Source organism: Panthera uncia (genome assembly GCF_023721935.1).
Source record: "Panthera uncia isolate 11264 chromosome D3 unlocalized genomic scaffold, Puncia_PCG_1.0 HiC_scaffold_8, whole genome shotgun sequence".
Lineage (NCBI taxonomy): Eukaryota > Metazoa > Chordata > Mammalia > Carnivora > Felidae > Panthera > Panthera uncia.
Genome location: NW_026057586.1, coordinates 55,765,411 through 55,781,928, shown reverse-complemented (window position 1 = coordinate 55,781,928; position 16,518 = coordinate 55,765,411). Strand labels below are relative to the sequence as shown.

The following is a 16,518-nucleotide window of genomic DNA, read 5'->3' as shown; positions in this document are numbered from 1 at the left end:
CAGATGTCCTCAGGTCTAAAATGAGTCTCTTGTAGGCAACATATAGATGGATCTTATTTTTTTATCCATTCTGATACCCTGTTTTTTGATTGGTGCATTTAGTCTATTTACATTCAGAGTAATTATTGAAAGATAGGGATTTAGTGGCATTGTGTTATCTGTAGGTTTTGTGCTTGTGGTGATGTCTCTGGTCCTTTGTAGTCTTTGCTGCTTTCCACTCACAGAATCCCCTTTAGGGTTCCCTGCATGGCTGGTCTATTGGTCATGAATTCCTTTAGTTTTGTTTGTCTGGGAAAGCCTTTATCTCTCCTGTTCTTAGTGACAGCTTTGCTGGATAAAGGATTCTTGGCTGCATATGTTTCCTGTTTCAGAACATTAAATATTTCCTGCAACTCCCTTCTGGCCTGTGGACAGATCTGCTACAACCCTTATGTCTACCCTTGTAGGTGCAGGCCTGTTTGTCCCTAACTGCTTTCAGAATTCTCTTTTTATCTTTGTATTTTTACCAGTTTCACTATCATGTCATGGTGTTGACCTGTTTTTGTTGTTTTTGAAGGGAGTTCTCTGTGCCTCTTGGACTTGGATATCTGTTTCCTTCCCCAAATTAGGGAAGTTTTTAGCTATAATTTGTTCAAATAAACCTTCTACCCCTTTCTCTCAGTCTTTCTAACTTGGAACTCCTATGATATGGCTATTATTTCATTTCATTGAATCACTTAGGTCTCTAATTCTCCCCTTGTGATCTAGTAATTTCCTTTCCTTCTTTTTCTCATCTGCATCATTTCCATAATTTTATCTTCTACTTCACCTATTTGCTCCTCTGCTTCTTCCATCCTGATTGTCACTGCTGCTAGTTTTTTTGTATCTCATTTACAACATTTCATAATTCTTTGTGACTATTTCTTAGGTCTTTAATCTCTACAGCAGTAGATTCTCCGCTGTCTCCTATACTTTTTTTTTCAAGCCCAGCTATTAGTCTTATGACTGTTATTCTAAATTGTTGTTCACATATATTGTTTGGATCTGTTTTGAGCAATTCTCTGGCTGTCATTTCTTCCTGGAATTTTCATTGAGGAGAATTCCTCCATTTCATCATTTTGGTTAGGGTTCTGTCTTTTACATGTTTTAATAGCTTGTTATGTGTCCTGAACCTGTGATACCACCATATTAAAAAGGGGTCATACATTGTCTAGGGCCTGGCACTTCATAAAGTGTTTTTGGAGTGTTTTGCATGTACTCTGTTGTTGCGTATTTGGCTGCTCTATCCCACTGCTTGTAGTGGTGGATTGTTTGGACCTTCTTCCCGGTATGCTTTGATTTGTTCTTTGAAGTAAGCCTGGAAAAAAGGAAAGGGCAGGTGACCTAACTCCATACAAAGAGAAAAATGAAAGGGGCAAAAAAGACCAGGCAGACAATCAAAGAAATATTGAGTAAAAATACCTGATTAAACAAACAACATAACAGAGAAAGAAAGAAAGAAAGAAAAAAAGGGATATAGATATAGATAAGAATTAGCCAAAAATAAAATCAGAAACTATGAGCCTGATTCCAAAGGGTTTAGAAGGGAAAAGAGAAGGAAAGCAAAGAGAGAAAAAAAAATACCAGACTAACATACAAAACTGCAGGACAGCTGTCTGTTTGTTTCTGGGACTGGTAGCTGTGCTGGTCTGGAGGAGAGGCCATCTGGTTCACTCAGTGTTTGTCCTGCTCCAGTAGATAAGCAGTAACCAGACACGGAGTGGCAGGGTTTGGTGTAAGCGGGTCCACCTCCCGCTGTCCTGTTCCCTGAAGCCCCGCCATGTGGGTGATGGGGAGAAAAATGGTGACACCCGAATCTTTCCTCCCCAGACCAGACCAAGTGTCTCAAATCACTCTGTTCAGGCAACATTCACAGAGTAGGGGTGGGCAGTTGGCTTGTCCTGCTCCATAGTGTCCCGTGCCTCCCAGACCCTGGGCTGGGATTCAAAACTACATGTGTGAAAGGATCCCTCCTCCACCTGGGCCTGGTTCTGGGGTAGTCCCATTCCTCCCTGCTGACAAAGGGCCTCTTGCTGGTGCCTGCAGGGTCTTTTGTCCTTGGGGTGGGTGGCAATAAACCCTATTTGTACAGTACTCCAGGGAGGGGACTGTTCTCTCCCAGTGTCCCGGGGCTGGCTCCCACCCCTCAGATGCATGCACACCGTATGGGGTTTGGTCTGGAGAAAGTCACACAACCCTGAAAACTCCGATCTTCAGCTCCTAAGGCTGTTTGCAAAGTAGAAACTGGTATTTTCTGTATTTCTCATTCTCCAGTCCATGGTCCATAGAGGTTTCTCTCTTGTCGTAACACAATACCACACTTCGACAGCCTCTCTTTCTCTCCCTTTTGTCCCTCCACTTAAGGGGTTCCCTCCCACTGTGCCTATGCTATTTTATCTCCCCCAATTCACAGACATGCACTTCTGTCCCGCCAAGCTGTCTCCGTCCACCTGTGGAGATTTTTCTGTCACTCTGAAGACTGTATTCCTGAGTATTTCAAGTGTTATGACCTCAATACAGCAGTGTTTGAGGGACAAGGGAAATCCCAGTCCCCCTACTTCTTCACCATCTTAACTTCCTCTATTTGAATGTTTATCACATCTAAAAAATACCTCACAGTGATGTCTTGACAGCCAGAGGGTTTAATAATGCATCTTGCTTCTTAATATGCATCCTGTGATCTTTCCCTATGGCAACTATTTGTATTCCTACAAATTTCAAGGGGAAAGAAGTGACCAGGCAACCTCCATAATGACTGTTTTGGGGATAGTGGGCTATTAGAACATTCTCATTAGTGACCCTCTCATGGGCTTTCATCATGTATTGGTTTTGGGGTCTTAATGTGGGTTGTTATGCATTTTCACACTGCAGTTGGTGAAGTGACATGGTGTCACACAATCTTTGTCAAATAGGTACAGTTTATTGAACTCTGGGAATTAAATAAGACATATCAAGTGATGATCTTGTCCATGGTTGGTTTTAAGATGATAAGTGTAGGTCTGTGTCTAGTTACAGAACTGTTTCCTTTGGTCAGACTCACTGGGAGGTGGGGTGGTTAACGTGGGACCAAGGACCATTTCCCCAGAAGTCCACATTGGTTGCATTTCATAGATCAGTTCCATGAGAGTTGAGTGTGAGGGTTGCTTGGATCAGACTTAGGAAGGCCTGAACCTGTCTCAAGTTATGTGAGGATGCCATTTTTCTCAGCATTTCTGGTGTTTTGTGTCATGCCCTCTGAAGAGACAAGGTATTTGATGTGCTCTCAGTTGTTCTTGGATAGTGGTTCTTCAGCTCTGGTCTCCAGAACAACAGCATCAGCATCAACAAACCTGAGGGTTTGTTAGAAATGAAAATTCTTGGTCTTTACTCCAGACCTACTGGATCAGATACCCTGAAGTGAGGCTGAGCAGTCTATATTTTACAGGACCTCCTGGTGATTGTGGTACACACTCATGATTGAGAACCGTTGTCCTAAGGAAATAGCTAGGTCTATCCTGCCTGTACCAATAGTCCTATAGTTAATCAGTATTGGCTGCTGAATATTTCTTTTATTTTTTAGTTTAGTATTTGAGATCACCTCTCCTATCCAAACATATTTGCTACCTTTTCTCAGTATCATTTCCTTTTAAGCTGCTAAAATTATTACTGTCCCTTCTCAGAACTTCTGTTATCTTGCCCTACAACACGAATATTCAACCTTCTGTCTTTTCTGTATTGGCACAAATTCCAGTTTTCTCTTAAGGCCTATGTTGATGCCAGTGATTTTACCATTATTTCCATTCCGTATGGGGATTTTCCCATTTTTGAACCCCAGAAGTGCTCAACACTTACATAGGTGCTGTTTGAATGTGGCACCTTACATGCCTGGATTTCCAAAAATATCTGTTAAATGATGTTCCTAGTGTTTAATGGCTACCTCAGTCAAATGGACTTCTTTGATCAATAGTAGATAATGACATTTCAAAGGACTATACTACTGATTTGAGTTTTGAAGTGTTTGGAACATATAATTATTTTAAAGAGTGTTCATGGGGTACCTGGGTAGCTCAGTTGGTTGAGCGTTTGGCTCTTGATTTTGGCTCAGGTCATAATCTCATGGTTCATGGGTTCAAGTCCCATGTCAGGCTCTTATGCTAGAGGGATTCTCTGTCACCCTCTCTCTCTGCCCCTCCCCCACTCATTCTCTATCACTCTCTCTCAAAATAAATAAATAAAAACATTAAAAAAGAGAATATTCACACAGGATAATAGAAAAGACATGCATTTAGGATGAATTCCACATTATACTGACAGCTAGGGGCTCATTTCCAATTACAATGTCCAGTGTAATTAGTTAAATTTAATAGTTTAATACAGTAAGCTGATTTACATCTGTGGCTGCATTCACTATGTAGAGGAAGGGGTTCAGTTATGTTTGAGTTAACCTACTAAAATTATGTTTGGAATTTGCTTGAAATATCAATAATATTCTTTACTTTCTATGTTACCTTTATGAGTTTACAAGTCAAATTTCCAGTTAATTAAGCAAAATAGCATTGATAGATTAAACACATTAAAGATAAAACTAATGAACAGTTGGGTACTTTCTAAACATCTGCTTTTGAGGTAGTAATTTCATATCTTCAGTGTCTTATAATTTTCAGAGGCTGATAATAATATCTGTCAATGAGTCTTCGTATACTAGTATTTATTTTATGTATTTGTAGAATTTTAAAAGCATTTATTTACATTTTTCTATGAATAGGCACATAGTTAAAAAAATAATATATAGTATGAAAATAAGAAGTAAATTCTCTATCATACCCACTCACACACATGCTAACTCCCAAATCTTTTTTTAAAGGTACGATCAATGTTTACATTTTCTTGTGAATCTATATAGGAATCAAAGCAAAAAAAAAAAAAAAAAAAGGAAGCTACAAAACCCAAACCCTTTATACATACATACATACATACATAATACAGGCATGAATGCATACATGTACCCAAATGTGCTCATACTTTATTTCTTGTTCTGTTTCTTGCTTTTTCTTGCAGTTAAACACATATGTCTTAGAGATGCAGATATTTCCATTGTTTTCAGTGGTGCTTAATATTCCATACTGTGAATGTACCATAATTTATTGAAGCAGTACTCTACTCCAAACATGTAGATGATTTTTAGTTTTTGTTGTTATAATTCTGTATTAAAACCAAAGGTTTGCATTCATATATTTTGATATACTTTTGCAGTTGATTCAAAGATCAAATCTTACTAGTAGACGTGTCATACTAAAGGCTATGTGCATGTAAAGTCTTGATAAGCCTTTTATGTCATCTTCCAGAGCAGTCACCCCAGTGTATACTCTAACAGCATCTGCAAGAGTGCTTCTTTCACTTAGGTTTTATTGCATGTCTTATGCCTTTGTTTACTGAAATCCGTCATGTGAATGAGCTTTGTTTACCATGCCCCATAGTGCTGCCGCAGATTTGGAGAGAGGAGTTTCCCTGCCCCTGTTATATTCCCTAACATGTCATGCTTTTCCATATATCTAACACAAAGACAAGTGCCCTTTTCAGTGCTATTTGTTAGTCTTTTCCACTCAACCACCATTAGAATTGACTGGCAAAGTGTAGGCACACGATAATTGGGGAAACTAAGCATTTTTTTTCCAAGGAGATTTCATAGATGTTTGGTGTGCATTTGGTGTGCATGAAACCCCAAACCATATATAAGCTGTAAAATTTCCAATTTCCTACATAAAAATGCAAGTTTACCAAATAAAAAAGGAAATTTTATTTGAGTATATCAGAATAAAATAATTGTGTATGTAAAATACTGAATAAATACTGGTTCCCATTCTTTCTTTTCTTCTGAACCTTTTAAAATCTATGAATCTATATCTGATTATTGAAGTAGGAAGTTTGAGAAATAGAAATATGAGACATTATTTGTTCTCTAAAGGATCTGAATAAATCTGAAAAATAAATTTATTATTATTAGAGAGAAAAGAACTTATAGGGGGTAATGTGAGACAACTAACTGCTTATACACATTAGTGTTTATAGGTACATTCAACCTTCAGGGCCAGGTAGAATCATTAGGGGCTCATGTATAGACTTTGAAGGGTGAGGAATACCTAAGATGTCCATATTTAATGCTTTACTTAATTTATTTAACAAATAAAATTTAATGCATATTTAATGCTATTGTAACAAATGGTTCTTACGTCCAACCTGGTAAGAAAAAATCCAATTTAGTAAGAGGCAATATGCGAGAGTATAACTTATTTGTGTTTTAACATCTGGGTGCTATCTAGGCAACTAACCTTGAGAGATAAGGAAGTTGAAAGGTCAGAGGAGGGATTGTCTGGGCCAAGGAAGCAGCATGAGTAAAGGTATGGGGTTGGAAGCAAATATGACATATGTGATAAATGACAAGATTATAATTACTTGTCTCATTGAGCAGATGTTGCTGTTGGCAGTTTTGCAGAATGAGTGTTGGGCTGGGGGTCAGAATATTTGGATTTCAGTTTTTGGCTCTGATGATAATTATTAGCTCTATGACCAAGGTTAAGTCCTTCACCAGGCTGAGCCTCAGCTTTTTTATTTATAGAACCAGAGTCTTAGATTAAAAGATCTTAAGGGTCTTTCCATTTCAGTGAGTCTAAGATTTGGTACATAATGAAATAGCAAGATGACTAGGATGGACGTGAGTGGTTAAGCTTAGAGAGTCCTGAAGATAGAGCAGAGGAAGTTGTACTTGATATTGTATCTGCTGAACTTGATATACGTATTGGCAGGAGGGAGCTGTGGTTGGCTTTTACTTGGGCATAATGTAATGAAATTATTTTGTAATATCCTTAATTAGTGAGAAAATGTTTAGGGTAAGGTTATATTCGTTTCTTAATCTTCAGTAGTACTTAATTTTTTATCATTTTGTTGCCCTACACATGACTGATATACTAGTTTGCATCAGCCAATAGAATGCATTTATATATGGGGGAACTAGGGGCTCCTGGGTGGCTCAGTCGGTTAAGCGTCTGACTCTTGATTTCTGCTCAGGTCACCATCTCACAGTTGTGAGATCGAGCCCCATGTCGGGCTCTGCACTGGGCATGGAGCCTGCTTAAGATTTTCTCTCCCTCTCCCTGTGCCCCTCCACCACCTCAAAAAATATGTATGGGGGAACCATAGAGAGGAGATATTTATAGAGCTATTTTAGATTTTTTCTCTTTGATTTTTTATAGACATCTTAGCAGATACTGGTTTAAATATGCCTGGGATTTCCCCCCCCCCCCCCCCCCCCCGCTCCTAGCTGGCCCTGAACAGGGCACATACCATTTGTAACAATTATATCACAGCCTTCCTCCTCAGAGTCTAGGCCTCTAACATGGGATTTTGTTTTTATTCAGGTAGAGTGATGCTAACAGATCCAGAGATGACTGCCATTGAAAAATAGTTTTTGCTCACAATGAATATTGAATATTTGAATAAAATGAGATCATTTCCTTCTCTCTGTCTCCATCTGAATTGCAGTAGAGCAACGAAAAATAATCCTTTTCTGTTTTTTTATTTTATCTGAAAGGTTAATTTCATTTGTCTTCAATTTGTCACCCACATTGAATCAGAGAAAAAGAGAATTTGAAAAGTGGACTTGAGACAGCAAGTGAAATTCAAATGGTAGTTTGTTACTGGAGTCATCGAAGGGGATTTCAGTGTTTTCCACTGTCCATGAAACCAATAGGTGTCATCCTGTATTCTTATGGGAGAGGAACAGTGGTTGCTGGAAAATCCTCCAGTGCTCCAGGGACTGGTCTGAGGGTGAAAGAAAGGAAGGGGCAGTATCTGGAAGTTCCAGGGCAAAGACTTGAAATTGCAAACCACATATCAGTAGGTGAAAATCTTTTGTTTTGCTTCCTTGATTGGAATTCATAGACAGGGAAATGTCGACACTTATTAATTAGAAAAGTCACTGTAACTTGTAGTAAAAGTATATGATGCATCCGGGTCCATCAGGAGGCAGCAGAACATGAAGCCTTTTGGTTATTATCTCACCTCATCATCCTCTCTTCCTAAATGATGGATTTTAAATTGGTGAATGGAAATGCACCATAGCAAGACTTATTTTATGTTCCTTAAACCACTCTCTTCCCTTTTTCAGAGCACTTTTTTTTTTTCCTGAAGCTTTATTTTCAGTTTTCAAGAGTAAAGTTTGAAACCTGAGAAATCACAGTAATGGTTTTATTTTTCTCAACTCATACTGATTTCCTTAAGTGTTCTGTCTGGGAAGATAAGGAAAAGTGCTCATTTTTCCTTTCCTTTTTAAAAAAAATTAACTCTCTAGTCATTAATAGCAGTGTGGATTTATTACCTTGATGAAATAATTAATTAGCTCAGACAGAAGCACAGAATGTTAAAACTTGCAGGAGTTCCTGTTGCAGGAGAACATTTGGTCCAATCCCTTTTCTTATAGACAAGAAAAAGTAGGTGCAGATAACATATGTCATTTGTTCATGGTTACATACCTCTTTGTGGGTGGGATTGGAACTTGACCTTGGGTCACCTGGCCCCAAATTCAGCATTTTTCTTATCTATTTTAAGATATTAAATCCTCTTTTATTTGCAAAATTTTCCAAAAAAATGAGGTCGGTGTATCTTAAGAGAAATATAAATTTATTCTTAAATACAAAACGGTGACCTTTCATATATATGTCTACATATCTATAACCTGATCCATCCAAAAAAAAACCATATGTACATAAGGAGCTTGGATAATTTAACTCTGAAGTGAGAGGTAATGTTATTTTTGGGAGGGATATGTTTCTTCTATCTAGGCAGAATTTCAATAGCAAATAAAGAAGTGTGAACCAAACATCCTAATCCACTAACGGAGTGACAGACAGCATATTATATATTTCTTTTTATATTTGAATGATACAGTGATTATAAAAATGCTTCAGTAGCTGTTGTGCTCACATAATCAACTCTTGAATACTATTTCTTGTTACCATTTCAGTTTTTGCAGTACAACCTTTATGAGAAGAGACTGGTGTTGTTTCAAATTATGTAAATTTCCTGTGTATTGAGTGGGTAAAAAGGGATGAAATTGGGGTAAAGAACTGCCATAGAAAATTAGACCGATTCAGTTCATCATTTCACATGCAGTAGAACAGAGGTAGATAGGATGGCTTCTCTACTCTCACCCTCTGCCTGGAAGATGGTGGCTGTACAGCTCATGCTGTGGTCCACAGACCTTCAGAAGTGTCATCAGCTGGGGCTTGGTGGACACTGGTAATCTCAGGCCCTATTCCAGACCTATAGAGTCAAGATCTGCATTTTAACAAAATACCCAGGTGATTCATATGCGTGTTAAATTTTGACAAGCTCTAGGTTATAGTATGTTGTATCAGGATGCTATTTATTAATTGCGTGATAACTTTGGATGTGAAATCTACCAGGTGGAAAAGTACTTGCATTCATGCCTTCATTCAGCAAATATTTGTTGAGCTAGACTAGGTGCCAAGTTACCTTTTGGGGATGAAAGATGGTTGAGACTGTGCCTTCAGTAAGTTCCTCAAAGCAGGTGAGTCCAATAAGACAGATGATAGGCCCAATAATAGAGATTTGTACAGGGAATTTCCAGGATTCAGTAGGTTACCCAGTTTAACATGGGCGGAGAGGGGAGGAGGAAGTAAGAGCAAAGAGACCTCCTTGTGTTAACTTCTAAAGGATAAATAGGCATGTATTAGTTTTCTATTGCTGCTTAACAAATTGCCACCAACTTTGTGGCTTAAAACAGCCATTTATTATTACCTCACACTTTCCATAGGTCAGTCTTCTAGGCATGAGTTAAATGAATTTTCTGCTTGGGGTATCAAAGGGTAAAATCAAAGTGTTGGTCTGGCTGAGATCTTTTTGGAGCTCAATGGCCTCTTCCAAGCTCATGTGGTTGTCAACAGAATTCTGTTCTTTGTGGTTGTAGGAATGTGGGTCCCGTTTGCTCATTGGCTCTCAAGCAAGATCCAGTCTTAGCTCCAAGAGGCCCTGCACAGTTCCTTGTCATGGGGTCCTCTCACTGCATGGCAGCCTGCTATTTCAAGGCCGGAGATCCTCCTGCTTTAGTCAGCTAGTGTGGAGTCATATATTGTAATGCAGTTGAGAAACTGACTGTCCCATCACCTTGGCATATTCTATGGTCTAGAAGTAAGTAACAAATTTCACCCCCGCTCAGGGGAGGGGATTCTACAAGGGCATTGCTCATTAGGGTCATCTGAGAATCCGCAAGGAGAGTAGCTGGTGGAGGAGGCAGTGTGGGTGAAACAAAGTGCAGAGTGAGTTTGGGGAACTTTGGGCAGGGGTTAAGAAGAGGTTCAGAGTGTAATGATGAATTCCCTTTGGTAATTACTGAGTTTCAAGAGCTTGTAAGGCATCCAGATGAAGCTGTGTAGTGGGACTTTGGATCTGCAGGTTTGAAACATGGTGGAGGGAGATGTGGATCCATTGGTCATCTTGTCTGTGAGACTGAGAGTGGGTTGGCAGGTGTCAGAGCGAACAGAACAGGGGGTGGGCAGGACAGAAAGTCCGGAGAGCAGTGGGGATGCTTGCACATGAGAGGCATGAAGGCAGGAAGGCAGAGGTGAGGCCAGAGTGGTGCATGGAGAACGGGCAGCTGCAGGGTTGTCGCAGTGGGGGTGAGAATGTATGTCATAAGGAGCTGGGGGGACAGAAGAGTAAATGTAAGGCTTCATTCTTTCCTCAGTCAGCCATTCAGTAGTAAACGCCTATCAGATGATGGGTTGTCAGTGAACAAACACTGGGTGTTGTGTTTCATTTGCGCCTTAAGACCCAGTGCATTTCCTGCCATATAAGAATTGCTCAATAAATTTGTTAAATAGGTAATTAATTCAGTTAGTGGTTTAAGATTCTTCTCTACTCTCTCTCAGAATTTTTCTTTCATCAGAGATTCTGTTCATTTGAGATACGTTTCTTCAGTCAGTAAACACAAATAGGAAGGCTAACTTAATTTTTATTAAGTCTGGATCCATTTCAAGTCTGCAGCTTGAAATCTGGCAGAATAACTGTGACAGCTACCATGGAGAGTCTGCCAGGTGTTACGGGCTGCAGTCAGGTTTTACCTGTGGATCTCTATTCCTTGGAGCAATTCAGTAAAGAAGTTAAGATGGTCTCCAGATCACAGATTAGAAAACTGAGGCTCGCAGAAATTAGGTCACTTGGTCAGCGTCATACCACCGGTAAGGTGGATTGGGGATGAACCCTCAGATGCCTGACTCTAAAACTTGAACAGAAGGGAACTCGCTTATTGTGGGTAAACGCTAAACAGTCTAGGAATCATATTAAAACACAAGGCTGTCATAATTAAAACAGTGTGGTACTGCTAACTGAAAAGACAGATAAACAAAGAAACAGAAGAGACATGCCAGAAGTAGGAGCAAATGCACATGGGAGTTCAGTATATTGTCCATACATGTTGGGAGAGGTGAAGGGCCACTTGGGTGAAAATACTGGATGTTTACTTCACACTATATCCTGGCTCAGATTCAGATTTATCAAAGATTCAGATGTGAAAAAATAAACCGTAAATGTAATAGACATAAACAAAGTAGAAGGTTTTTATAATTTGGGAGTGGAGAAGGATTTTCTAATGATTATTCAAATTGAGAAGCCACGAAAGAAAAGTTTGTAATTTCATTTCTTAAACAACAAAAATCCCTACATATTAAAAAATACCGTAAGAAAAATGAAAAAGACAAATGACAAACTGGGGAAAAAGAATAATGCATCTCATAATGTAGACAAAGGACTAATCTTCCTCATTTATCAAGACCCAAAGATGAGCAATCATTCCAACAGAAAACGGACTAAGGATGTAAAAAGATATTTCACAGAGAAGGAAATACAAGTGGCTTTAAATATACAAAGTGATCTTCAGTTTCTTCATAATGTAACAAACACACATTTAACTGTAGTGAGATGTTTGTCACTCGCCATCTTGGCAAAAATCCAAAAATTTGATAACACACCCTGGTGACAAGGCTGTGGGAAAGCAGGCACTGATCCAAGGCTTGTGAGACTGTTGAGTGGGAAAGCTCGTGTGGGGATTGGCAGCAGGAAAGCACGAGTCTCTTGACTGGCAGTTTCACTCCTGAGAAGTCATTCCATAGATACCCTTGCACATATGCAAAATGACATACGTGCTGGTTTTTCACTGTAGCATTATATGACTGGGGGAAAAAAAGATTGGAAATAGCCCAAATATCCATAAATATGGAATCAGTTAAGTAAATCATGAAATAGCCATTCAGTGTAATGCTGTGCGGCTGTGAAGAACAAACGAGAATGCTCTTCATAATCTGATAAAGATCTCTGAGGTATTTTGTTAAATGAAAAGAGAGGGAAAAAACTGTATTATGATGTGCGACCTTTGTGCATAAAAGCAAGACAATAAGAACATATATTCATGTTTCTTTGTGTTTTTATAAAGAAAACTTTACAAAGACATATTAGACTCTAGTAACTGTGATTTCCAGGTGGAGTTGTTATGAGTTGGCCAGAGTGGGGAAGATGGGTGGGAAAGTTTTCACTCTATTTGTTTCTCTGTATATTTTTACCTTAAGCCATATGAACTTAAAAAACAAATTATATGTATAGAAAGATACCAAGCTTTCCCAATCAATTGTATCTGGCTGTATCAGCAAGTGGCAGCCTGGTGTGCTTACCCATCAATAAAGAAACATTAATCACATATCTCAATACATGTGGGTTATTTGTTTATTTGAGAATTGTATGATTTACTATTACTCAAATTGTATTTTGCACCTCAAAGCCATAAACCAAAAAAGAAACTAAGAAAGTGTCATAGAAAAATGAAATCAATGCTATTTATTTTAACAGTTACAAACAAGTTTGCTCTCATTAAAATATTAGCAAGCATGATTCTTTTTTGAAAGCTTGATTCAAAGCTTTGTTTTGGCATTATCTGAAGTCTGTTTTTTTAGGTTCGGTTGTAATGGTTGTCATAGCCGGGATCACTGGGTATCCTGGTTTGTCTAGAACTTAGGGCTTCCCCACATGCAGGCTTCAGTGCTGTGGCTATGTCAGTCCTGGGAAAACTGGGGTGGTCAGTCACCCTTGTCATAGCTTAAAAAGATATGTCCCAAGAGTAAACAGGCCTAATCTGAAGAAACGGTTGTTAGCCAAACCTGCTAATCATGACACTCATTTCTCAGCACCCCCGTCAGTTATGTGAAGGTTTTTGTGTATTTCAGCTGCTGACTTTTCATCTTCCCTGATGACAGTTTTTCTTGGGAACTAATCAGAGGTATTGCATATTTATATTTCCAAAAGTGAGTTCAGAGCCCACTGAAACCCTTCATTTGGAGGATTTTAAAATTGGGAAACTCTGCTCCTCAATTTTTAAGTGTATAATTATGAGTTTGAATGGGGGGCATTCAGTGTTTATGACTACAAAATTGTGTAAATGAAACACATTTCTGAGTACCCACTAACAAACGCTCTTTGTTACTGTGAGTATCTTTCAAAAAGAAGTTGTTCCCTTAGTCTTTGTTAGGTGGTCAGCCTTTCTTCGAGAGTTGCTGTGAGAATGTCTGATGAATTGCTTGCTCGGTGGAGAGAAGCTCTGCCATGGTCTTTCTGGGCGCTTGTATTGTTTGTCATATGCAGTCTGGGGTTTTTTCAAAGGAATCTTTGAAGTCATTTGTCTCTTCTCAGGAGGTCAGTTTGCCTAAAATTAGATAACGTTATCTTGACTGAGCCTTAATAAACTGTCATAGATGCCGGTCGGCTGAAGGAGGCTTGGCTGTGGTGTGGGACTTGACTCTTCCATCAGCCTGCCTCTGGCACAGTGTCACACACAGGCAGTAGGGAGGCGTCCTTATCAGCTTCTGTGTTAACTATTATAGAACCTTACTCTCTCTCATACTTTAGCCAGAAAAGAGTTAAGACAGTAACAGAGGATTCCTGCCATGTCCAGATGGATCATGGTGTGCCCTCTGAGGTCGCACACCCAGCTGAGGGCATTGGCTACTCATGGATTGTTGCTGCCTTTACAGTGCTTTTCATGGTTTGGCTTCCTGCACACAGAAGAGGTCTTTCTGGTGTGTCCAATATGTATCCAAAAATATGGTCTAAACCACATTTTCTGTGTTCTAGGAGCAAGCTGAGGAAGAAAAGAAGCCCAGGGATGGTGCCACCCCATTGAGTCACGGTAATCATGACCATCCCTTACAGTTTTAGTCTGTGAACAACAATGAACAACTTTTAAGTGTAGTTTTTGTTAGGTAGCTTTCATTGTTTTAGGTTTGTTTATTTCAGTGTATAATCATAGTATCATTTATTGACATTGTGTTCCATACCCCTCTGTAGACCATCCTAGTCATCTGAGATTTTCACATAATATACATCAAGAAAAAGTCTGATGCTCTGATCTCGTTTATTTGCTTTTTAAAAATGCTTTAAGTAAAATAACTTCCGATTTGTAAACCTTCCCAGAGAAGAAGACAATGGGAGATGCTACTTAGTTTATTATAATTCTTTGTTTAAGCTCTTCCCGGAGTAGTTTAATCTTCTAATGATTACATTTGTGTTCTTCCGTTGAAGTCATGTTTTAGAGGAGGATGCACACTTGCTCTAAAATGAATATCGCTCATTATGGTTATTAATACATCAATAAGTTTTAGATAACAACTTTTTAATATTCAGCTAATTCTCTGATGCTTTAAGTTTAAATCAACAAGTGCAGATGATATTTTCCTGGAATATATTTTCCATTATTAAATTTTCTGTAAAATGTAGCTGAATGTCCAACATTTGTGCTACTCTCCATGGGAAGGAAGCATATAAATTTGATAAGTCTTTTCTAATGATCTTTTTAACATATGTTAAGTATTTGTTGAGTGAGCTTTTTAAAATAAACAATGGCAACAACTAAAAATACCTTGAAAAAATGACAAACAAAAATTGAGGTTTTTAAAGACCATTTTATATTGCTTAGTTTAGGGACAAAAAATTGAAAATTTGTGATCTTCCATCTAAATGCTTTTAAAATAAAAGTTGTTTTCTGCTATAAGCAAAATATGCTGCTTTAATTCTTTTCTTCTGTCGCCGTCAGCCAGACCCATCATGTTCTTTGCTGAGAAAGCAAAATAGAATGCAGTAATTTGGTAATTATGTAACTTGATGTTCAGCTCCATTGAAATACACTTCAGTTATGCAACACTGGAATTCTAGAAATAAATTTGGACTCTACCTGGCCCTAACAGCGGGGCTTTTTTAAACATTGTTTTTTTTTTTCTTCTCAGAAATAGGTTGTGATTTATTATGTTGTTGTTCTCCTCTGCTGCTGTATTTTCACACGAATGCAAATTGTTTTAGATTCTCTTATTCCATGGCTAAAACATTTATTCTAGAAGAAGAAGACGCAGAGTTAGGCCAACAATTTAAGAATGTTCAGTCCTTAAAACTAAGATTTTTTAAATTTAGTATTTATAGTTCCATTATAGCCGAATATATATTTATCATAAATAGTTTTTCAGTTTCAATACAAAGTGACTTTTTGCTGTTGTTCTTCCATTGTCAGAGTTGTTTTTATGGGTAGTGGTCCATTCTCAAAAGTTTCCCCAGTGGTTTATTCTTCTCAAATCTGAGGTTGTTGCTGTTTGCCCCAACTACTGAAGTTAGCTCCATGTTTACAGGAAGGATGGGATTTGGTTTGTGCATACAGATACTACAGACTGCTAGTTGAAATGCAAATTGAATTATTTGAGAGGCTTTTGAAGTACCACTTTTAGTGGGATGAAGGAAACCATTCCCTAAATGGCCTATCATCTTCATATTAAAGTGGGGATTTTCCTCCCATAGTTTCTGGAAATTGTTTAATTTTTTCTGTAGGCTACTTACAAAACAAAAAAGATTTAGTCACTTACCAGTTTCTTAATAACACAAGGAAAGCAAACAAATGTACACATGCACATTTATATGTGAACAGAAAATTGTATTGAAAAATAAACACTTAATTCTTAGTCCTGCTTTTACAACAAGGAAGGCATTTCCTTGGAAATCATTACCAAATCATTTATAGAGTGCCCAGTCTGTGCCACGAATACTGACTGCAGTGTTACACAGATGATGGAGCGTTGGTTCAGAGGCCATTTGACTTATTTAGGGTAAATAACTAGTGAATGGTGGATCCAGGATTTGAACCCACAGCTAGCAAGTTCTAAAGCCTATGTGCTTTCTACTTTACCTGTTACTTTAACATTCTCCCTTTGTAGCTGCTAACACAAAGGTAGAGAAAATGAATCGTGCTTAGAAATGGGATGGGAAGAATAACTGCTAATAATTAAAGTACTAATGCTGTCTCGTATAGCTCTTTGTGTCCATGGGAACTAGCTGAACTAGATTTTTCCTGACAGTCATGCCCTGAGATTAACTTTTTTTGGTTCTTTTGGAGACTTTCTGAGCTATGTTATTCCTGGTGAT

At 38.4% G+C, this 16,518-nt stretch overlaps 1 protein-coding gene across 4 annotated transcripts in view; it reads left to right on the top strand.

The window, feature by feature from the left end:
- L3MBTL4 (L3MBTL histone methyl-lysine binding protein 4) overlaps window positions 1–16,518 on the top strand; it is a 448,796-nt gene that overhangs the window by 90,545 nt on the left and 341,733 nt on the right. For all 4 annotated transcript variants that reach the window (XM_049620399.1, XM_049620400.1, XM_049620401.1 and 1 more), the window contains exon 4: window positions 14,191–14,245. In XM_049620399.1, the coding sequence (XP_049476356.1) occupies window positions 14,191–14,245 (55 nt within the window). The remainder of the gene's footprint in view (window positions 1–14,190; window positions 14,246–16,518) is intronic.